This window comes from Cenococcum geophilum (genome assembly GCF_001692895.1).
Source record: "Cenococcum geophilum 1.58 unplaced genomic scaffold K441scaffold_32, whole genome shotgun sequence".
NCBI lineage: Eukaryota > Fungi > Ascomycota > Dothideomycetes > Gloniales > Gloniaceae > Cenococcum > Cenococcum geophilum.
This window is the reverse complement of record NW_027137590.1, coordinates 234,823-258,616: the sequence shown is the minus strand read 5'-3', so window position 1 is coordinate 258,616 and position 23,794 is coordinate 234,823. Positions and strand designations below refer to the sequence as shown.

The following is a 23,794-nucleotide window of genomic DNA, read 5'->3' as shown; positions in this document are numbered from 1 at the left end:
CGTTCGCTTCGCCCTTAGCAAAATACCTCACAATGGTGAGTTCCATACACCCAAAATTCCGCTCTGCAAATTCGAAAATAAATGACTAACAAAATTCACCAGCTGGACCGCCTCGTTGGCCTCGCAATGCTCATCGCAGCATCCGCCGTCTTCCTCTACTACACCATTTGGACCCTACTTATGGTACATTCCAATCTATTCTAAATACCTCTCTCTCCTCGCTCCCGTCTCCCCCCGCCGTATTTCATCACATTACCTTTCCTTTTCTTGCCTTTGCCCCAAAACTCCCAGATCTACCGCTAATAATACCCAACTAGCCCTTCGTCGATGAAGACCAGTCTCTCCACAGCCTCTTCCCGCCGCGCGTCTGGGCCATCCGTATTCCCGTAATCCTGATCCTCCTCTTCAGCACCGTCGTCGGCAGTTTCCTCTCCGTCGTCATGATCCGGAGCAACAGGCGGAAAGCACTGAAAGCGAAGGCAAAGAAGGCGAACTAGTTATCTCTGTTCAGAAAATATCCTGTTTGAAGGGACGCGTGTACTAGGGGTTTAGGGAGAATTAGTGGGTGTCGGCGCGTGGCGGGGGTGTACTGGGGAATAAGTAGATGTAATACCACGTACGAGGTTAGGGCTCGGAAAAGCATGTATGGTGTATGTTTGGTCAACGCAATTGAGTCGGATTACGAACTATTGTAGCTCGCGTGCGATTAAAATGTTGACCCTGCATATCTTGGTCTCAGCGTTCAAGAAACTTCTGCCCAAGTGGCCCAAAACAGTATGATTATAGACTGTGCTCTTGATCGGTCTCCTTATAATTTATACATCCATGCATTAGTTCATTCATTCAATTCCCAAATCATGTAAGCCAAGTTGCGCCTTCCAGCCGCGGCAATTTCTCATGCGGTGCTGCCCAATTCCAAATGTATTCCCTAATCAGGAAAATTTTGAAGGCTAGAATCGTAAGATTTCGTCACATGACCTATCATCTCAGTCAGTCTTGTAGTACGGCGATATGAAGGAAGAGGGAGATCTACGCACCGTGCAGTCATCACTAATAAGAACTGGGCCAGTCCCCTCCCCATCACCGTCTTCCTCGCCGACACGGTCGTGAATTCGCTGGGCCAACTGTGCTAGCATTGACCTCTACAATAAGATAGTCCTCGCATTAGTCGGAGCCCTAGAGTAGTGAATTTTCTCTTACCGCGACGTCGCGAGAGAGGAGTTAGGATATGCAACTTACAGTTATAAACGCCTCGCGATTCCCCCCTCTGCGATCAACATCGTTCTGGCTCGTAATCTGATACTCGAGATGCATACACTTTTTACTAGTTAACCCGTTCACCGCAATCTTCGACTCAGCATCCTCATCGTCACTTTCTTCTCCCGTATTTCTCGGCACAGCGGGCTCAGATGTTGGAACAGAAGGCACATGCCTCCGTCTCGAACGGCCGAAACCGAGTGAGGAGAAGGTAGTGGGATCAGCCGGGCGAATGCCTATCCCATTGCGTGCGTTATACCTCGCGCGGGCATCAGGGGAGAATATCTTGATAGTATGATCGATACCAGAGACGGCCAGCATCGGCTCGTAGGGATGACCTAGACATTGGTTAACCGACTTCAGTTGATTTTATGCGAAGGAATTGTGTTATACCCTGTACAACGTTGACAACTTCCCCATCGCCTTCTAGAATGTTAAGTAGCAGCGAGGACTTTCTATCCCAGATGAAGATGTGGCCCGAATCGCTGCCGCTAACCACATATTCGTCCTGCAAGCCAAAGAAATTGACATCTTTCACTGTCTTGACGTTACAGTGTCCGCGATAAACATTCATATGCGGGGAACAAGGCACATCCATCTCGACTCGCTCACGAAGTTTGCGTCTCTCGAAGGCCGAGCGCCAGATGAACCGTCCGCTCTGCTCTTCGTCTTCATCCGTCTCATCGTCATCGTCACCATCGTCGTCCTCGTCAATATCGAGGTCACCATCTGAATCACTGTCGTCAGAGGCAGCTGTTGTCTGTTCGGCCGCATTGCTGGGATTGGCACTCTCGTTCCCTTCCGCTGGCTGCTGTTGCTGCGAAGATCCCCCTTCCCCACTCTCTTCAGCCCAAAGCCTACCGACTATCTCAGCATTCACCACCACGTCCTCCTCTTCATCTGGGTCAACATCCTCTTGCCGAGCCCTTAATGCCGATTCTTCAGCCCTAATATTCGCATCCGGCCTCCCTTGCCCGCCAAACGCACGAGCCGCGAATCTGTAATTAATACCCTTGCCCGCATTCATCAGCACACCTCTGCCTACTTTGAACGCCCAGAACTTGAGCGCTGTACGACGATCTTGTGCATGAATATGGCTAGCCGACGCCGCGCCACCCTCAGCAGGCGAGGCCAAAACCACAGCACTCGAGAGATCAGCAAAAGGTATCTTGAGCGCTTGTGCAAAAGACAGAACGGCAGCTTTCTCCGATGCGAATGTCCAACGATTTTCGTTAACTTCAAGCCTCGAAGCATCAACATTGACAACTGGATCATCGCTGGCCAATTGAAGAAGGTATGGAATGAGTACATCATCTACCACATCGACACTCGCGTTCTCTTCGATTGGGAAGCGAGGGTTAGTCCTTGATGAAATAGAGAAACCCTCTAAGAGCGCTCCAACACCACTATCAAGCCAAAGCAAGATAGCCTTTAGAAAATCGTATCCAAACTGCTCATGCTTGGAGATCGTCGGCCTCTCATTAGGTGCTGGGTGTATGGAAGTAAAATACTTTGAGATGAGAGCACCACCCGAACCAGCTGTACGTAATCTGCCCCCCAACACTCGTGCTAGCGTTCCCGAGGCCTGCACAAAGCGTCGAACTACTGCACGATTATCTCGCAGTCCATTCTGGAATTCTACATCCATTGCGTGAGGGTTAACGGGATAGCGCCATGTCCGCATAATCTCGTCCATCTCTGGCAAAATCGATGCAGCCAAGCCAATAACTGACGTGAAAGACGAAGCATGGCCAGTTGGATCAGTTTCCGAGGTTTTCTTAGCCTCTTTAAGCGTAAAGATATTCGTCCGTATCTTTACTGTGTCTCTCCCAATGCGGTGGCTTTGTCGCTCTGACTCTGGAAGTGCAGGTTCCCTTACCTCTAGATGTGGACTACGTGGTCTAGTTGGCTCAATTGGAATTTCCTCGCTTTGTCCATTCCCGAAATGGACCATCAGGGCCATTTCGTCGTGCTCCGAGTCTTGAGTACTTTCGGTTCGTTGCCGTGAGCTCCCTCGTTGAAGACCTTCATGAGAGACCATCGAACCGGACTTTTGTCTTTTGCGTTTCCGAGCTTTGGACTCCCTGGCTCTTAATGATTTCTCCTTGGCTAGCCTATACCTAGGTTCCTCGCCTTGATCTTTGGCATCCGGGCTACGTAACAGGTCAAAGCTATAAATCCATTCTCCTGACCAACTGACAATCATCTCATTAGGATTCGCATCACTGATCTTGCAGGCCGTAATGTGTCCATTGTCGGTTCGTTTCATCCTTCTTTGTCCGTTTGGAGCGAATTTCCGGACACATTGCGTAGCTTGCCCCATCAGCTCATCATCACGGTCATCCCATTGACTAGGTGATCCAAGCATAGCTCCTCTCTCGGCCAGCTTATCCCTGCCAAGCATGCGTCTGTCATGGAGGAAACAGTGTAGATGCGCACCGCCTAGGGCAATGTAGTGAGGCTGGCTGGGAGAACATGAGATTGTGTTGAGGTCTAAGTGGTATCGTTTATATGAAATGAGTGGCGGCGGGACATTATCCGAAGCCGAGGATGCAGACGCCCATCGCGGGACCTCTCTAGGAGGGGGGTAGAATGACGATGGCTGGCGAGTGTCCCATTGCCTTACCTCCCCATCCTCCGAGCACGTCAAGAAAAAGAATGGGGATGATTCCGTAACAATTCTCTTGACTCTGTCACTGTGTGATCGAAAGACCTTCGAATTGGTGTCTCCATCGCTCAGTACTCGAACCCCATCACTAAAATTATGCAGCCCTAATTCGGATGGTCTCGCGTTTGTGGTAGATGACGAGCCTGATATTGAGCGGCCTGAGTACTCAATATCAAAGACTCTTACTTCTGCATCTCCAGCTACCGTTACTATGGTGTGGTCATTTGAATAAGGCATAAACTTCACAGAGAAGATATTTTGAACGTGTCCAGTAAGGATCGTGGTTGCGAGACTGAATTGCGATGAGGACGACTCTGGAAGGTATGAGTGAATGTTAACATGCTGGTCATCGGAACCAGAAGCAAGCAGTCGACCTGAACGAGACCAACTGAAGATTATGTGTTAGTAGGGTAGCCTCGCATAGGAAAGAATTGCCAGCTTCGAAATCAAAAACCAACCTCAAAGCGTTAACGCATCCCGAGTGGCCAGCGAGTTCGTTCACAATGTCCAAATTATCAATCCATTTCCTATCACCGTATATGCCTCGCACTTTGGAGTATCGCCTCTCGTTCCCAAGCTCCCGCTGGAGCACGCGGTCGTAGACAGTGTTGATTAATTTCGAGTCCTTCTTCATCTTGGCTTTGAGAAGAAGTCTATGAAGGCTTTAAAAATGGATCGTGTAATGAGAGGAACGAAGTAAGGAGTCGTTGAGTTGGAGGTTGTCAAGCTTCAAGCCTCGTTGATTCGTTGCCTTGCACGGCTGTATTCAATCGGGTAGTCTCGTGAGGTGGCGGTCAAGGGCGGGTTCCGTCTGCCTCTTTTGCATTGCTACTCAAGAGCAATCAGACGAACTCTTTGCGGCACGATTGATGCTTGTCGTGTAGTGATGAGGCTGAAGAGAATGTTGCTCGTCTTTGTCGATATTTGTTCGCATGCTCCGACCTCAACGCCCACAAACTTTCCGCCCCCGCCATTTCGGTAGACCTCCGAATTTCACGTGTCTGCAGCTCACGACAATTGATAGAGTTTACTTTTTTGGGCGAATAATCTGCTAACAGCAAACCTGCAGACAATAGTCATCAATATTGACTTTAAACTTCTGCAAAGGGGCTTTCAGATGTAGTATAAGGCTACGGGAGTGGCTGACGATATGCATGTCGCGCAAGGATTCCCTGGCCATACGCCTATCAGAAACGCTGTGTCCCTCGATATCGAACGGGCGGCCTTAATACGAGAAATCATCCTTTAAGAGGTCCAGATTGAAATAAAAGAAGTTTTGAGGATGCTTTATAGCATATAGATAATGATTGAAGTAGGTATCGGCATAATTCAGCCCTACGCCTATCTGAAACATTGCCTCCAATAATATCGAGGAGTTTAATTTACTATATTTCCGGACCGCAGCTACGCTTAACAAGCTATCGGCTTCCGGAGGCACTCTAATCTTTAATTCTAGTAGGTTCTCAGTCCAGCAAATATCTGTAAAGCCTATGGCTTCAGCACGTATTACGCAGAGTAGGTACGCGAGCAGCAGTGAATCGAGGAGGAGAATTCCCGAACGTGCCAAAGGGGCCTGTGTTTGACTTTAGGTCTTGGCATCACTTTGTAGATATAAGATTAAATGCTGGGTAGCGTTTCCCGGCTCTCTTGAAATTAGTAAAATAGTAAACCTCGGAAAACGACACCATGATACTACTCTATGCTACAAAGAAATGCTAAATAACATAAGTACACACTACCCAATCTCCTTCCACTGGGGATCTCCTTCCTGTGACTCCGTGTTTCCCTGTTGATCTGCCTCTCCGTGTGGCTCTGCGTTTCCTTGTGGCTCTACGTTTCCTTGTGGCTCTGCTTCTCTCTGTGGGCCCACTTCCGCTTGATGCTCAGCTTTCCTGTAGTTTCTTATCTTCCTCTAATTCCAGATTTGGATCTGTACTATCGTCGCCTTCAGAGAGAGGCTCTATCATTTATTATCAGTGCCATGTGAATGCGAATTCGGCCCATTAACGGAACCTGATTTCCATCAAATTCAGCCCATCTCGCATAGGTTAGGGCCGAGTACTCACTAGCAGGGCGAAGACGATAGAACTGGATGTGCTCATCCAACTTTTTGACGAGACTTTTTAAATCCTGTAGAAAGTCTCTATTTCGTAGACATTTAGGGAGAGATCGTTCACACGACGCTTTATCCCCTTTATCCTAATGTATCGATTGAGGAGAGACTCGCTTTGATGATCAATCGACAGCCATAGATTACCGGGGCTCCTCTTGCAGTTTTGGTCGTCAGGATTTTCCTCTGGCTTATCCTGGCTCGTCCCTGGTTTTCCAAGACTGTCCTAAAGTCTATCAAAACTGTTTTCGGGCTTCCTCTGGATTACCACGAGGCGTTTCTTGATTATTAGATGCCCTCTCATCGCCACCAGATGTTTCATTTTGAATATTAGTCACAGTACCCTCTTGATTATCGATTGTTAGTCCATCCTACAGGCGGGCTGAAGCCACAAACGTACCCCTTACCAGCTCTGTATTGCCTTGGAAGGCATTAGCATGGTTCAGGTCGAGCATTATGATTTCACCTCCATCTTGAGTCCTCTGTCCGACTTGGATACCTTGAGGTTGCCCTTCAAGTTTTTTGTTCAGTTTCAGCTTTTGCCTGTGGCGAGCTAGCCACTCTCTGACCTTCTGGCGCATTTCACTGTGTGCGCCACCGCGCATGTTTGGGGTGGGCTGAGCGCTCAGCTCAATCAACTGGGAAGCCCTTTGGCTTTCGGTAGCATCCTCTGGAGAGGTAGAAAGCGCCTCGTGAAGGTCCATACAATATTGATCAAAATCGTGTCTGGGCCTCACGGTTTCAGTATCTACCTCCGGATCGTTATATACAAGCTCGCTCTTCAAGTGTATACGATCTCGAATCGTTATAGACGACTGGGTTGAGCGATTACGTTCGGCCCTACGGGCGATAATTCCAGTTTGGGCTTCCAGATTTGCACATACTAGTCTTCGCTTCCTCGAAACTGTGCGACCTTAAGCTGTTGCAGGAGACTCATTTGAGTGATTATTTTCATTCGTGCTAGTGTAAGCTGAGACTCAGAAGCATCGCACATTGATTCGTCACTGGGTTCGTAGTCTTCGTCTGCAAGTTCGGGTTGTATATCTTTGTCGGAGAAACTCGGTCTCTAGAGTGATTTATAGAGGGGTGCGCCTCGTCCATGTTACTGGTGCGACTTCGTCCTCCGGAAGCCATTGCAGAATATCTTGAACGATTGTGAACGCAGTATGGAAAATATCAGGCCTTGGAAGGGCGAACGGATACAAAAGTAAGAATTTTCGAGAAACGAGCGGCGAAACTAGAATACTGACATAGAGCCGTTTATTGCATGAAGAAGATGAAGGGTGTGAGGAGACCATCTTCCAAAGGCCTTCCAGGCGCTGTTGCGCCAGAGACAATGCATTGGATGATGGCTCTTGCCTTTAACATGGTAGAACCTGTTAATTCAAAGGTGACAAGACGCTGGGAAGTCACTCTGGAAAGAAATCGATGTGGTTGAATTGGCAGGAGCAAAAGACATGTTTGTCGACGCTCACCCAAAAACGTGAACCGTCACAGTTCCATCTGAAATGGACCGGGCTCCCCTGCGGAGGGCATTGCTGGCCGAGAAGTATCCTATATGCTGCTGAAGCGCGCACGAATTTCGGTGGTTTAGTTGTGTCCTCGTGAATGACTTTAGAGACTTTAGGGAAATACACAAGTGTCCTGTAAATTAGATTGTGGAGCACTTAGGATGCTCATTCACAAACCATATGGTATGGTAAGGACTTCACGAATGGGCTCCTCGTGTAGACGCCTTTCTCAGCAGCGCATTGGCCACGAAGGGACAGAGTGTCCAGTCAAGCTGAAGCCAGAAAATAAAGGCCCATAACGGGCGCAGTTGTGCTATTGCATCTTGGAAATGATGGGAAATGAGATTTGATGGTTGCATTGTCCAAAGGAGTTACGGAGAAGCCAAAAATAATACAGAGATGAACGGAGGCTCACGATAGGCGCATGGAGTTCAGGTCCGTCCAGGCGCCAACGAGCCGCCGCGAATTAGCCCCACTCCAAACGAAACAGTGAGTCGAAAGCGGACAAGAACACAAAGGTAGTACCACACCAGGAATAAATACCCGCCTTCCCTTCCGCCTACTGTCCCAGCAGTAGCAGAGGGAAGACCGTCCCTTATAAATAAACTTTCGCCGCCAAAACGGCCCCCCCAACCAGCCGCCCGTCGCCCAACACAACCCCTCCATCACCGCTTGCCATCGCCAACCAACTCACCACTGCGAGCGCAATCCTTTGGGACCCCAAGTACACCTGCCGGCCACCTCCTGGAAAGCTCAGGCCTACGCACGTTAGGACTCTCTCTCTTGACGACCGAACGGACTCTTCTATAAGCGTTAGGAACTTGGGTGGTGGCCGACACATACCTGCAATAATGGACAGAAAACACCCCAGTTCATTCCAGCAACTGGAAAAGTTGGGCGAGGGGACATATGCTACAGTAAGATAACTCTAATCTACCTCTGAGCTCCTGCTCACCAACTAGGTTTTCAAAGGCCGGAATCGCCAGACGGGCGAATTTGTTGCGTTAAAAGAAATCCACCTGGACTCGGAAGAAGGCACACCCTCAACGGCCATCCGCGAGATATCTTTGATGAAAGAACTTAAGCACGAAAACATTGTCTCCCTCCACGATGTCATCCATACCGAAAATAAACTTATGCTAGTATTCGAGTACATGGACAAGGATTTGAAAAAGTACATGGATTCTCGGGGTGACCGAGGCCAACTTGACCCCGTCACAATCAAGTCTTTTATGTACCAACTTCTACGTGGTATTGCGTTCTGCCATGAGAACCGCGTCCTCCACCGAGATCTCAAGCCTCAAAACCTACTCATTAATAACAAGGGTCAGCTGAAATTGGCGGACTTCGGCCTTGCACGGGCCTTTGGCATCCCAGTCAATACATTCTCAAATGAAGTTGTCACGCTCTGGTATCGTGCTCCGGACGTCCTCCTGGGGAGCAGAACATACAACACTAGCATTGATATCTGGTCAGCTGGTTGTATCATGGCTGAAATGTATACTGGAAGGCCGCTATTCCCAGGCACTACCAACGAAGATCAGCTTCAAAAGATATTCAGACTGATGGGCACACCCTCCGAACGTTCCTGGCCTGGCATTTCACAGTTCCCTGAATACAAGCCAAATTTCCACGTCTTCGCCACGCAGGACCTGCGCCTCATATTGCCACAAGTCGACCAGCTTGGCTTGAACCTCCTCAACAGCATGCTGCAGCTCCGACCGGAAATGCGCATCTCAGCCTCGGCAGCTCTTAACCATCCTTGGTTCAACGATCTGCCCCAGCGACAGCAACAGCACGCTCAGGCAATGGCAGCGGCGCAGGCGCAGGCTCAGCAGGCGCAGATGGGTGGCGGGTTCCAGATTCCTCAAGGTGCTTATTAAAATAAGAGGAATCCCCCGCGCATCACATTGTCGTCTTGGCGGATGTCGCTGACCAGAAATTTTAGCTTCGACAGCAACGCTGGCGATGAACCCGAAACGGGGAGATGGGGCCGAGCGGTGCATCGTCGACGGCAGCGGAGGGAATAAAAGTGAGCTAGAGAACACGAACCGGCAGGACAGTCAGATGGATGCGTTCTTTGATTTTGAAAATGCTTCGGGAGAGCACGGCTGAGCGTTGAAGGCGTTGTGGGCCTTTCGGGAGGTTAGGGTTTCAAATACCTGAACTGTGCGGGTTTATTCTCTGAGATCCAGGAAGACATCGCGTTCACATCTTATTACTGATCATCGGAATTATGATTTTTATGCTCTCTGCAATCTGCTCCCCATGGTTATACTCTAAAGCTATGCGAATTTTCCATCAACATCTGAAGTAATTCAGAACTAAACCTAAACGGGACTTTCAGAGTTCTCTTAAGTATCTGAAGCCATCCGCAAGTGCACAGGTGGGACACTAAGAGCTGAGTAGATGCTCAAAGGCGCATAGAATACTTCAGGGTTGATTACCCAGAGGTTGCGCTGGTTTAACGACGACTGTAATGGAAGTAAAGCTCAACATAACCGTAAAACTTGTCCTCGAGTAAGCAATGCTTTCTTTGTGCTTTCTTCACATAAGAGATGATATATCAGCTTTAGTTATGTTTGCGTCTTAGGTTGTCGCAAGCTTACCAAATTAATCTTCCAGCGGTATACTAGAGACCTAGGGGGGCTAGAAGAACGCGATGTACTCAAGTGTGCTCTAGCTATTCTTCTGCAACAGCCCAGAGCAGAAACCGCCATTACTGTTAGCCTTTCTGCTTAGCTTCGTTGCTGCAGACAGGAAAGCTCAGCCGCATAAGGATCGTTATATAACCTCATACCGCACGAATCCCTCCCATCGTCCCGCAATATCATCGCAGTCCTAACCCCTGCCAAATCAGCATAAATGCAGCCGTCCCCATCCGCCTCCCAGCTCCAAACAGCACTAAAGCGTGGCGCAGGTCCAGACGTAACCAGTCTATCATTCACATCAGCACCACAGCTCTAATCTCACAGCGTGCATTCACGTCACGCAAAAGAGTCACCACAGCAGTCTCCACAAAAAGTCCGGGAAGTGACATAGTTGATATAAATCCCGTTGTCTCCTCCCGAGCTACTTCTGGCAGCCTGGCCGACATCGCGAGCACCCCTCGCATGGGAACCGACCACCCAAACTAGTCCTACACGCCCGCGCGCCAAGCCATTATCTCCGCGTATCCGAAACCATAACCCAACCGCACACCCAAACCGCTCTGCAGAAAGAAACTGCAGACCAATTACGGAAGCGCTCGGCCCGACCCGCCGGTAACGAAAGGCGGGGTCCAGCGCGGTGCCGGATGCCGGACGTTAGAGGCAGTAGGACAGGAAGCACAGCGATCCGCGGCGGGCGTGGTCGCACCGCGTATGTATGTGTAGGGCAGAGGCTGCACGATTTGTGCAGGCGGCCTGCCAGATCAACGCAGGTGCGAGGGGGGCCGCCGCAGGGAGGGGATGTGACCGATATGGTTGTGTTTGTGCGATGATGTAAGAGAATTGAGCGTCTGCGGAGCGGGCTTCAGCTCTTGCGCGGCGACAATGGCAGCGCGATCGTAGAGTCGTGCTTGTTGAAGGGGTCGCTGGCTTGGCGCTCGCGCGGTACCGTCTTGATGACCATATGCTCGGTGTCAACATCGAAGTCTTGGAGGTCGAAGTGAGAGTCCATGTCCATGGCATCCTGCGTGTTCATCTCGCCAGTGCTGTCCTGACGCTTCTGGCGGTGAAGATTATGCTGCTGCCGTACTTGTGTCATCTTTTTGCTGAATGTTGGGGAACCCAACCGCCGTCGCCGCGCGCCGAATACTACTCGAACTGCTATCCCGCACTGGCTCCAGGATGTTGCGATGTAGATCATCGCATTCCAAAAGCCTTGTAACGGAAGCACGAGCGCTGACATAAGGTTGAGTACATAGAGAGGATTGTCCGGATGTACAAGGGAGTAGACACGATTGACAGTCGATGGCACCTGCAATCCGCATTAGTACACGCACCGACACCCCAATAAATGTGTCTGTTCGGTCAGGCTGTACCGAACAGAACCGCAATAACGTTCGTAAAGCCAATTCCTTTCTATAATAATAACGCAGGGAACCGTTGAGGCTAAAACTTGCGTGAAGCCAAGACGGATAAAATAATAGCGGAATAAAAAAATCGGTAAACTCACCCAAACGATGAACAGCGCCACAAACATGAGCATTGCGACCTTCGCGTAGCCCCAAGCTGCCGTATTCGCATCCATGGCCGCATTGTTCCGCCGTCGAACACCGGCTTGACCGGCTGATGACATCTTTCGTAGCTTGTAATCGTCTTCCGTCACTTGAACGGGACTGCCTACCGTGACAGTTGTGGTGCATTTCGTGGATGGATTTTGATCATGAATGTGAGATTTGTCAGCGGTGATATGAGCATTATAAGGCCAATTGGCTGGCTTCTCGTAGCGAGAATATTTGGACGAGTTTTGGTTTATTAATGATCCCCGAGAGCCCAACTTTCGAGTGCTGGAGAAGGAGCTTCGTGAGCCGTTCTCCGAAGATGGCAATTTAGTGATCATGTCTAGTGACGCCGGTCTAATCGTCTCAGAGGTGACTCTAATTTCAGTGACTTTAGTGACTGCAGCTAAATTTGGAGCGGTAAATGGGTTTTCGATGACAGGAAGTGGTATTGAGGGATTTTTGGAGAATGCACGGAGCGCAGCACGTTGCTTGAATATGTCCTTGCCCGTTATAACGTAGATAGTTGTTGTAACTCCAATAACAATCCTAGAAAATTATTAGCAGCTCTTCATGCAAGACTTAGACGTAGGATGCTCACCAGACAGGACCATAAAAAAAAGCGATTCGCATCCAATCCCACTTCACTGAAACCCAGCACCAGATCTAGATCATCGTTAATAAATAACGGTGGGGAACTATATGGCTATTGGTACATACTGTTGCTGGGCCATAAATTCCGTATCTACCACCTGCGTCAAGGAGAAGATATACTAACGCTGGTACAAGCGGTACTCCGTAGCAGAATATTAGGTACCATTTCTCGAGACTACGGAGGTTTGATGCAGCATAGTTCTTGAAAAATGTCAAGTAGACATTCAACGCCATGCAGAAGGTCCACAGGGAATCTGCAGGAATGAACCTGGAGCGATATTTAGTTAGATTTTTCTGAATTTAATTAAAATTCGAGTCCGACAAAATCAAGATTTAACAAATACAAAGAAGTTGTTATAATTTTCAACTCACCATTGAATTAGCACTCCTTGAAATTGGCATAAAGAACTTGATTCGCCAGCATCCAAACCAGAGGTCGAGATGAGGGTTGCAATATTACAGAGGATGTTTCCAATGGAAGCGTAGAAAACAAGTCTATTAATTGGTTTTCGAAAGAATGGAAAGGCGATGAATGTGGAGATGATAAAGAGTGAGCCGATTAGAGAGAAAACGGACATGGTCCTTTCCGAGAGCTCGATGACCCGCATTTGATTTGCGTCGAAAGGCATTTTGGCGATGGTGACGGGCGAAGGCGCTAAAGAAGACTCGAAAATGAGGGTATTTGCCCCTGGTTTTGCACAACCTGCGAGGGTATCCGAATAGGTGGAAAACAGGTGGAAGCAGGATTCTTAAGCAACAGAGAGCGTCAAGAATCAGGTAACGTAATTTGCTGTTGCAAGCGGCTGAACATCGCAGGGTAATAAACTCATGGGACTAAAAAGCCTAGTAATGATGCGGAAGAAAGGAGAGGACGAAGGTACTTGTCGTGGACGAAAACGAGCGAACTAGGGTACAAGTCTGGTTCTGTCTGCCGATGCGGAATAGGCGTTTGACGGCAGTTAATTGTCGAGGAAACGTGCAGTCAGCTATGCCCAGTCCAAAATGGGTGCAGATGCTCAGTTTGGATAGTGGAATTGATCGGAAGCACGTCGAAGAGATAGCCGAAGAATATAAGGATACACAGCAGCAAGACAGCAGCTGAGATTGTATTCCTGGGATTGGGAGGAGGGAGGCTAGGATCAAGTGGTACAAGCAAGAAGGACCAGAAAACGACGAAGCCAGGGTCGGAGTGTACTACCTCGGTCATGTATCGATGAGGTGTCTGAACGCTTACCCGACTAACAATTATTCGTATGCTTTAGAGACACGAAGGCGATTATGTAGCCAGCAGGGTGCAACAAGACGATATGTTCGGAGACGGCGCATGGCACATATATCTGCCAGCGAGCCCCATGCGAGCCCCGTAAATATGGCACTCTTTGCATGCATGAAAGACCTCCATTACGGTTAGGGCAAAGCCATGGCGGCGGCGGCGCCGCCGGCGCTGCGCACATGAACAGTGGGCTGAGGGTGTGGTCGGCGGATGGCGTTTAGTCTAACGGATACCTGGGGTAAGCAATCCCAGTTCGGTTAACGACCTATGGCGTCTTTCGTTCCCACAAAGCTCGTATCCCTTCGCCTGGTAAAATTAGTCCTACGGTTATCGATAAGGGCAAAGCCAATAGAACCAATCGGATGATACCCAATTATCTTTTTGCTCACATATCATAGTAGTAGTGATGACGATTTGACCCGTCATTTACGTGCGTCATATATTCGTGCTCTACCATCATAGAGCCATGGAATGTGTTCTACGGGTGGATTGCCTTGATCAGCTGGATAAATCGATTATTCCTTCAGCGCTGATTAGCGATATTCTGCTCTCCCGTTCCAGGGAGAGTTTCGCAAGGTCTCCCTACCGCAGCGCACGAACACGAGGCTAACCACCTCACCGGCTACATACTGCTCTACTCGCCGCATGCAGTCTGGGCGTGAGGAGGCGTCACGCCCCGTCTTTCCGTGCCAAAAGGCCCCGAAAGGTTGTTGCAGGGCCTTCCGTCCCGCCCCTCTTTTGCTTCAGACGGCATCGCACGAATAATTTGCTAAGAAGATTCAGGAAATGCTCTGAAGAAGAAAAAGGAGCCCTAGTGGCCTACAGATGAAGCTTTGGTGGTGCGCCCTAACAACGTCCTAATAAATTGATTTCACACCAATTGGAGCTAATTTTAGGAGGCCTGCAAGGAGTTCGAATACGGTTTAGAGGATGCTGATTTGGGCGAGAGGCTCTGAGCTTTCTGCACGAGCTGACGCCGAACCTTGTATTTTCCGAGGTTTCAAAATCGTATAATGAGCCTATCTTATGTCGAGCTCCTTGTGGTGATTTGCAGCCTGCTCAGCTTCTTATCCTTTTATCTATCACTGAGCCTCCTTATTGTGATCACCTCCTTCTGAGCCTCTGCGAGAGCCGCTGCCCCAGGATCACGCCTTGATCACCACTATATACTGCCTCCAAAAGTTGTGATATAGGTGATCCGATCGTGAGGAAAATGAGGGCAGTAAGGAGCTGCGTCTCCACAACTACGTCACGGCTCGATCGATCGCAACGATTACTAAGCAACTTTACCTGATATAAGTGTATAAACGAGGTAACGCAGTGTTAAAATACTGTCTTATTTTACAAAGTATTTTAACCCTGCGTTATGCATGTGTAGGGATCCCCTGTAGAGAGACTTTTTATGAACGATTTTATACGCATCTACAAGCCAGGGTGTATGCAAGTCACTTACTATGGTATCCGTCGAAAGTATTGTACATTGTCGGTGCATTGCAGGGGGTTGGGTGGCTTGTGGCTTGTTTTTAATACACTTTTGCGGCAAATAAAAAAGGAGGAAAATTAAGAAGGTTCATGTTTCTATGCAACCCGGCTTTCTTATTGGTGTAAAAATGCTCTGCAAGGAACCTACAACGCGCCGACAATGTACAATACTTTTGCCTGAAACCGTCGTAGTGTTGATTAAATTGCCTCCACATCATAATCTGTTCAATCTGTGCGCCTTTTAGTGTCGCCTGTTTCGAGTGAGCCCCTCTCTGCCACCAGGCCTCTATCGCGACTCCCTTCTTTGGTGTAGTAATAGAGCCTCCTCCTTGGCCAACGCCCTCTCTGCGACCGATATTTTCTACGCCTTCGCCCACCTCCCGTACGAGCCATGATAGAGTTACAGTGACGCCCGCGATGCCCTGAAAATAAGCTTGTCGCGATCACGAAGGCTAAGATAATGATATTATATAAGGCTTACAAATACGACAGCGACATCGCGGTTAGGGCGTGTGGAGTCGTCATATTATGAGAAGTCGTCACTTTGGTGCGTATATGAGAGCTCTAGATTGATATAGAATATAGAATCGGAGCTCGAAGCTATATATAGCTTGCAAACTTGCGCGCTTACCGATATGGAGGAGCTTCAGATTCAAAAGTCGTTAGATCTACCGAACAACCACCTCATATTCAGATTTGAGCCCTATATCGGTTACAATATGGGCCTCCATACCAAATATGGAGGTTGCAACCGAACGGCTCCCAAGGCTCAATCGACGGCTTTAACTTCAAGATTGAGCGACTATACGAAGTTTACAAAGATTGCAAAATCTCTATAATGGCGTACTCGGAATTAAACGCCAGCGACGAGGAGCCGCGCTTCATGGGAGGCTCTCCCCAGTGCTCAGCGTGTTGCCTGCCGCATGAACTGGCCTATCCCGGCAAAAAGCTCTAGACAAGGCTGAGAAAAATTAATGGCCGGGCGCTCCTCGTAAATTGGTTAGATCTGTGAGACATGTCCATTGACGACACTCACTCTTAATTTCCCCAACGCGATCGAATCTCGGGTGCAACTCATTGATCGAGAGCGCGCTTCACGGTGCCCAACTACCCAGCCACTCAGCTGCCTTGAATTGTCTCTTCGTCCTTCAGCGCTCCCTGAGTTGATACAGTTTCGTTTGATCAGCTCGAGTGAATGTGACTAGTGAGCATTCAACCACATGCGCACGACATCATCCGTAGCTGTGGAAGTTCCTTCCTCACAACCTACACCACTCTCTAGATGCATAACGTCGAACTGATAGCCGTGGGGGCTCTGCAAGATACACGCATTTATCCCCGCTGATCCACCCTCGCCAGTCTCATGTGCCCGGATGTCCGTTTTTTTCTGGAACTGATCCCATCCGCGACCAAGGGCTGAGAAGACCAGAACAGTCTACCGGCTTCCACACACCTTCCCCGCGGACCAAACAGAATACTGATCACCATAGGCAAATACATGGATGCAACCCCAAAGCCTCCAATCGGCAGACAACCGTCTTGAGCTTCCCTGTCTATCATCTAACTGCACACCGGATAAACCCAAGACAAAACCAACCAGCGACCAATGGGTTGGTACTAGCGGAAGCCACTGAAAGGAATCCTCACTTCCTAGCTTGTGACAACCATGTTTCAAGACGATAAGCACTGGTCCTAAATCGGCAGGTGAACAGCGATATTGTTCCTTATAGTCATCGATGGCCGACATTTTGATCTACTTGACCTTGTCTTTTCAAAGAAAATATCAATGCGACTTCAGTGATGGGCCGCCCCGGTACCTGAAAAGCCCTGCCGTCAGCAAAGCTCTGCTGCGGAATGTAATTGGTCTTTTATGCCGGCCCGTCGAGAGGTTACTAAATCCGATAAAAGGGACGTATTCTCATCCATGTTTGTAAATACATCGCTAGCAAAAAGGGCCATAAAAGTACTCACGGCACACCCTAGGCTCTCTACCCTCGGTTCTGGTGAGTATCTCTGCTTCTGCCTTCAAAATGGCGGTCAACTGCAGCGATTAGTGCAACGGGATCAATACGCAACAGACTCAGCCAGCTTTACTCCCTCAAGCTTTTTGCAATCAATAGCATGAAAAGAAACACTGACATTATGAGGCCTTAGCCCAACTCCATGTGGTGTTCTGCAGCCCCATTGGAGCGCCTCCACACGTATGGTAGGATCAATAGGCTTGACTGGCCCGAGACGTTAAAGCATGAGACTGAGTCAAGTAAATAATTGCATTATCCATGCCCATATCAAACAGGCATCGGAATAGCCGAATGCTGAGCGGGTTAGCTGAGCGAGCCGTGGTTACAGAAGGACGATCTACTTTCCGTTCCCTCGTCTCCAACGCTCCGAACCTATTCCGCCAGCATCCGCAGAGATCAGAAAGCCCATGATAGGAGAAAAGTGACGCACGGGCCACATCCCCTGCATGAACCGATCGAAAGTGGCAAACATGCTGCGATGCATTGCATACCAGCGAATTCCTGGTTTTAACAGAGCAATTTCGTCGTTGTTGAAGCAGCAACAAAAGCAATTATCACAGTACCCCAGGTCCAGGCAAACGCCTCAGGCCCAGCCGTGCGCCTCAGGCCCGTCAACTGCTTCGGTAGCCTGTGCACTCCCGACGCTTTTGCTCTCCACATACCGAGTCTTGTTCTGTACCCCTCCACCCACCCTTGCTAGTTCAACGGCGCCGCCCTACTTGCATAGCCGAACTATTGGCTTGCACAGGCCACAAGCGATACGAAAAAATTTCTTGCTAAGGTCGATTCCAATACCTTCGCCGATCATGCTGGGGGATCGCTCAACTGAATAATTATTTGAGCCCATTAATCGCCATACTCACCGATCGAGGTGATCAATCAGTTCCAATATGATCCTTCTTCCCGTCGATTGATCCAATATTGGCTTTTCGACCGTCTTACCAACCATATGCTATGAAAGCCAGGAAGCGAAGTATCCTGGCTACCTAGTCGAGCTGCGTGTCCTTCCACACTTCGAAACAACCGTAGGCAGAACATAAACTAGTTTTGCTAGCGCGGGAGGCTTGATGATAAGCGCATGTTAAACACCTACTTGCACAAGGCTAAGTGAACCCGGCGTGCTTGGAGGCCGCAAGAGGTCATTTGACATGTACCAAAGTACCGAAGTCTCCGAGACTTGCCCGTCGTTCGCCACGCTAAATCCACTGCGGCTGGGATACTGCACGCATGGTCCTTGCCGGAGTGATAAATTAAACAGGACTATGATTAAACAGGACTATGATTAAACAGGACTGTGCAGCCTGGAGAATAAACCGGTGAACTAGTTAGCACCGACAACTCACCGACGTTAGCCATTGGAGAGTCCATCAAGGACATGGAGAGAGTCTGCCAGTTCCATTACCTTCTGTCTTGGCGAAATTTGGGCCGCGGACTTGAAAACCGCTTAAGGTCACGTCAGAAATAGAGGTAGGTGTGAATTACATCTTGGTAAGGCATGGCGGCAGAGTTCGATCTTCGGTTGGACTTGCAAATTAGATTGTCTCATTTGGTGACACATGATTCACGTGATAATGCCTGAGGCCTTTCAGGCTTTCAGGTTATCTCAGATGCCCCAGACCCTCGTTAAGGAATTCACCTCTCACTTTATGAATATTATGCAAGTCTGTCATAAAATTCTGCCAAGGAAGATACCATGCGCAAGCGATCTAGCCAATTAGAGCATGTGCGAGGCAATTTCTCTCTCAGGGTTTAAGGGAAAACTTATTTTTCCCTAAGATTAGGTAAGCTACTTTTTAGCTATAATAAGAAGTAGCTTATCCAATCTTAGGGAAAAATAAGTTATCCCATAGTGAGGTAACCGTTTCTTGCACTTTTCGTATATGCAAGCCTCTCAAGCCAATCTAAAGGTTCTATACCGTATATAGCTTGGTGTTGAAGCCTTGGTCAGTGCGATTGCTCGGCAGTAGGGGTATAGGCGCCCCATCCGCGCCTGCTCGAATATTGCGGTGAGTAGCAGCGACGTGGCTAGGAAGCCTGTATAGAATATTTAGTAGTATAGTTGATCAAAAAGCTTTAATATTATTGCTGCCTATTTAATTAAACCCTCAGTAAGATATCGTCCTTATGCCGCCCAGAAAATGTCGTGCGTCTTCAGCTCCGAAGCCTCCTAAGGCCCTAAAAGCTTCAAAAGCTCTAAGGCCTACAAAGCCTCCAAAGCCTCTAAAAGCACCTTAAGCATGGGAATCTTATTTACAATCCTTTTAAGCAACGCAGTATACATATGATAGCCTAGCGGAAGTAGTTATACAGCCTTTAGAGGCTTTAGCGGCTCTAGTACTTGTGTAGTAGGTGGCGGCGCTAAGTAAGGATATTCTAGAGGAGGCTCGGCCGAGTACTAAGATGGAGGATATTAAGGACGAAGTAGGAGCTATTTTTAAGGCCTGTGGTAAGACTGCTAAGGATAAGGCAGATAAGGTAGATAAGGCTGAATTACTAGAGCTATTAGCTAAAGAAGTTATAAGAATGGGCCTTTCTACTGTTCCTACTATATGGGAGCCTATGGCTGCCGTTCCTGAACTAGATCTTGAAGTTATTAACCTTCCAGATAATTTAATATTCGCCGCTTAGCGTGCTAGTGAGCCTATTAGTGGCTTTAACGTGGGCGATAAATCTAATGATCTTTCTAATTAAGTTAAGGATAAGCGCTCTGCTTACTGTACACTGGTAGATTAGATTAGTATAACGTCTGGTGGATGTAGATCTAGATAGGACCTGCCGATTTGAGTATTTCTACTATTCTTTAGTATTAGTATATTTGAGAGGCTCGCTGTTAATATAAACCTATATGCAGCGTCTTAAAATGCTGGCGGATATTACTAATTAGGATAGTATACGGGTAAATAATTACGGATGTGGAAGGAGACCTTTGCTGGCGAATTAATGATTTAGGTAGGGCTTATTATCTATATAGGCGTCTTTAAAGGCACTTAGGTGCGAGACCTTTGGGCTATAGATCCTAAATATTCTAAATACTTAATTAGCTTATTTATGGGTTAAAAAAGATGGGAGTAACTTAAGCGCTTCTTCTATGTCTTACTACCTTTACTAGAGGGCGTTAAACGTTAGGTCTTTGAGAAAATTAAGCCGTTAATAACTTCTTTGGGCGAGGCGTTTAGAAAGTACATTATACCTAGATCTATGGTTAGCTTTAATGAGATAATAGTAAGGTTTACTAGACGATCTATAGCTATAATTAAATTGCCTAGTAAGCTAATACCTGAGGGCTTTAAGATAATGAGCCTTTGTTAATATGGATATTATTATAGCTTTATGTTTACCTTACCTGGCTGCTTTTTTAGGCTTCCTTCTTAAATAGATTATTAAGATATCGTTCTCTTAAATACCTTTGAGTGCGTCCTTTACCTTACCTAATAGCTTCCTCTTTAGGCTCATTAATTTTGCCTATTTTTAGATAACTACTTTATAAATATTCTGTTACTCTAGGTGCTTTAATAACTTGGAATTGCTGTAGCTGGGATGGCTTAATTAAACTTAAAGGGCTATCTAGAGGTGTATAAAAGGGTTAATAAAATAAAGGAGAGGTTACTGTTTAATTTTATTATGGGAACAGTCGTCGGCGTAATTAATTAAGTGCTTTTAATTGTATAGTAGGATAAGAATTTAGTACGGTTTTTAATGATAGCTTACTTATATAGTAATAAAGACGTTAATAAGGTTAATTGGCGTTAACTATAGGTATATAATTCCTTCCTTGGCCGTCGAAATCGGACTCTGCACCTGTACGTGGTGACGGCTACGAACCTGGTCTTCGAAGTTCAGATCCAGAGCCAACGCAGAGACGTCGCACAGCGTGCGGACAGGACCTGTGGTGGTTGTAGGCGTTGAGGGCGGTGGTGAAAATTTTCAGATGGTGAGAATCTTGAAAACCACTACTGTTGGCTCTCTACAGTACGACGACTACTACATTCTCCTATCCAGGGCACCTGTACGATCCAACATGGATGCACAGTATTCGATATCACCCCCCGTCCCCCAGTGGAAAGCATCGACGACCTCACATCGACGAACAAGCAAACGCGAACGAACGAACGAACGAGCAAATATACGGCCCCTCCCAACCCCAGGGCGATCCCCCGCGGAGCATGCGGGTCACTCGCCGTACTGCTATAATACTACTGAAAGCGGCAGCTGGATAAACCCCGTACGGTTTTCCTTGTCTCCTCTCGACGGAGTGGTGCCCTTAGAGAGGGCCTAGTGACTGGGGCCTAGGCACAAAAGATACCCAGATACACACACACACACATCCCGCTTTTATCTTTCAGTTTTAGGATAGTAGATCGGATGAATCCCCCTTACGCCTTCGATAGGCCTTAGGGGGGGGGGAGGCATGGCGTATATGGCAATGGTCAACAAGAGACAGCATACAGGGGTGGTNAAGATATGGGGCACAACTACAAGCACACAGCAATCGATCGGCAAGGCCTAGCTAGGACGTAGTGAACCCTAGCTTTNGATAAGCCAGAGAAGGAAGCAGTGGTTCCCAAGGAGTTCGAAACATCCAAGGAGGAGGACAAGCTGTAGGCCCGCAGGGCCGCTGCTCGTGCAGGCATGGCAATTCGGGGTTTTTCATCCTACTGAGGTGGCTCATAGGGTTTTTCCTCCCCCCAATAGCAAGGGGTTTTTCCTGTCAATATTACTTTCCCCTTGTGTACGGAGTAGTCTGCGTGGGCCTAGATAGGATCCGTATCAGACGTTAATCAAAGAATCTACTAATTCCTTCCTTAAGAAGCTGGTAGCTAACGTTTGGGGTAATAATTTAGTTAAGAAGTTGACGCTTCCTAGGGTCTCTATTGACTATAATAACTAGATAGGCGGCGTTAATATTTATAATTAGCTTTGAAGCTACTATACCACCTAGATTACTACTATATGTACTTAGCTGCCCTTATTTTTCTAGGCGCTTAATATAGCTATAATTAACGCCTATATTATTAGTAAGAAGATCTTCCGAATGTTAAGTAGGCCCTTCCTTTAAAACCACCGCCGTTTCCGTATACGATTGGTATGGAATCTTATTATTATGGGTAGTTGGTAGATGGGCCTAAATGAGCAAGATACTAAGCGTCTTTTTTGTTAGGGCTTACTAAAATACGGGCAATATTAACCTGGTATTGGGCCTGGCTATAGAAATATTAGAATAAATTGAAAAACTACCTACGTTACTGCTAAAACACTACTACCTATAATTTGACGGTGTAAGACGCGGACTTACTGTTCTATTAAAAGATTTATAAAGAAGTAAGGTTATAAGGGCCTACTAAGGTGCTAGATGTGTAGATAGAAGGAGGTAAAGAAGCTTATAATAAAGATAAGGCGAATAGTATATAAGTGTGAGGTTTATAGGCTTCCTCTATGCCTTTGGTGCTTTAATAACTTCTACTTAGTAGGCAATAACTAGGTGACTATTTTAAGCCCTTTACTTCCTTACGCCCCTAATATTAAGACTCTAAAGCTAATTGAGCCTTTAGTGCAGCGTCCTGCTTAGCCTCCTTTAAGTCCTTCTCTACCGCCTTTAATTGATCCTTTATGCTAAATAACCGCTAACTAAACCGTTTAATAACCTGTAGTACTTAATATATCTTATTTAATATATACTGCACGTCCTCCCTTATAACCTTGAGCTGGTTCTTTACCGGCTTATCCTTATTAATGTTAAGAACGTGTATAAAGCGTATAGGTGGTAATAATTTGGTGGACTTTAATGGAGGGTTTTCCTATATAATTAGCGGCTGGTTAATGGAGGGAGGGTAGAAACCTATAGACATAACGTTATATATCACGACTTTTTGCTTAACTTCCTTAAAAAAATATATGTATTGGTGTTTTTAGTGGTGGCCTTCTGCAGCATTTTGTCGGCATCGCAATATCGACGTGTTTGGTGGGGCTTGCTAGTTAAATCGCGCTAGCTAGGGTGCCTGCAGCATGCTAACCCGAGCAAAAGCGCCAAAAACGCCCAATACGAAAAATGACTTCTGCCGCACGAAGGGATGGTGGTAAAATGCGATTAAGGTTCCAATATAGCTGGTTAGGTAAATACAGGTTTAAAAACGCGTCTTTAAACTTTAAGGCTATACTTTGCCCCCTAATACGTTAGTTAGCTAGTTTAATTAATTATAATATATTAGTAGGAGAGGTTGTAATGTAAATGCATCGCGAACTGTAGCAATAGCTGCTGAATTGGCCCTGGTATAGCTATTTTAATTTGACACGCGTTGGAGATGGCATACGAGTTGCACCAAACACGCGCCCATAAGCTCTCAGACGCTTCGCAGAGGAATTGGGAGGGTTGCAGGGTGCTGAGTTATGCAACCGCCACAAATTCCTCGCGAAGCGGCTGAGGCACCCGAGATAACTTTCAGGCGACATTGGATTCTACATACTCTCAGCACACAGTCCTTATCGCAACTCTTGAGCGAGCATTTACCTGCATATCCTCTTCTCGTAGCAACCTCTTTGCGAAAATCTAAAGATGAGTCATTCTACAAAAGCTGCCTGGCGAACAGTTCTTGGAGGCTTATCCGCAGCCCGCGAAT

The 23,794-nt window shown here is 47.5% G+C and overlaps 5 protein-coding genes across 5 annotated transcripts; 3 read left to right on the top strand and 2 right to left on the bottom strand.

The window, feature by feature from the left end:
* Window positions 1-81: 81 nt before the first annotated feature.
* K441DRAFT_570473 (dolichyl-phosphate mannosyltransferase polypeptide 2) lies at window positions 82-497 on the top strand (the record flags this gene model as incomplete). The annotated part of the gene is made up of 2 exons (XM_067643919.1): window positions 82-183; window positions 318-497. The coding sequence occupies 2 exons, from the start codon at window positions 82-84 to the stop codon at window positions 495-497; spliced, it is 282 nt and encodes a 93-aa protein (XP_067501864.1).
* A 724-nt stretch (window positions 498-1,221) lies between these two features.
* K441DRAFT_570687 (WD40 repeat-like protein) lies at window positions 1,222-4,559 on the bottom strand (the record flags this gene model as incomplete). Its single annotated transcript, XM_067643936.1, has 3 exons — window positions 1,222-1,595; window positions 1,651-4,313; window positions 4,384-4,559. 3 exons carry the CDS (start codon window positions 4,557-4,559, stop codon window positions 1,222-1,224), a joined length of 3,213 nt encoding a protein of 1,070 aa, XP_067501863.1.
* Window positions 4,560-7,970: 3,411 nt separating this feature from the next.
* Window positions 7,971-9,429, top strand: K441DRAFT_688329 (Pkinase-domain-containing protein; the record flags this gene model as incomplete). Its single annotated transcript, XM_067652173.1, has 3 exons — window positions 7,971-8,035; window positions 8,184-8,463; window positions 8,509-9,429. 3 exons carry the CDS (start codon window positions 7,971-7,973, stop codon window positions 9,427-9,429), a joined length of 1,266 nt encoding a protein of 421 aa, XP_067501862.1.
* Window positions 9,430-11,059: 1,630 nt separating this feature from the next.
* K441DRAFT_570244 (uncharacterized protein) lies at window positions 11,060-13,033 on the bottom strand (the record flags this gene model as incomplete). The annotated part of the gene is made up of 6 exons (XM_067643906.1): window positions 11,060-11,506; window positions 11,705-11,867; window positions 11,994-12,299; window positions 12,352-12,416; window positions 12,471-12,672; window positions 12,777-13,033. 6 exons carry the CDS (start codon window positions 13,031-13,033, stop codon window positions 11,060-11,062), a joined length of 1,440 nt encoding a protein of 479 aa, XP_067501861.1.
* A 2,674-nt stretch (window positions 13,034-15,707) lies between these two features.
* K441DRAFT_662974 (uncharacterized protein) lies at window positions 15,708-16,109 on the top strand. The gene has a single exon (XM_067649125.1). It carries the CDS (start codon window positions 15,795-15,797, stop codon window positions 15,996-15,998), a length of 204 nt encoding a protein of 67 aa, XP_067501860.1. The 5' UTR covers window positions 15,708-15,794; the 3' UTR covers window positions 15,999-16,109.
* The last annotated feature ends 7,685 nt before the right edge of the window (window positions 16,110-23,794 follow it).

What these genes read in the sequence shown, in the direction of transcription:
- K441DRAFT_662974 (XM_067649125.1), top strand. Translation starts at nt 15,795, where the DNA reads ATGGAGGAGCTTCAGATTCAAAAGTCGTTAGATCTACCGAACAACCAC.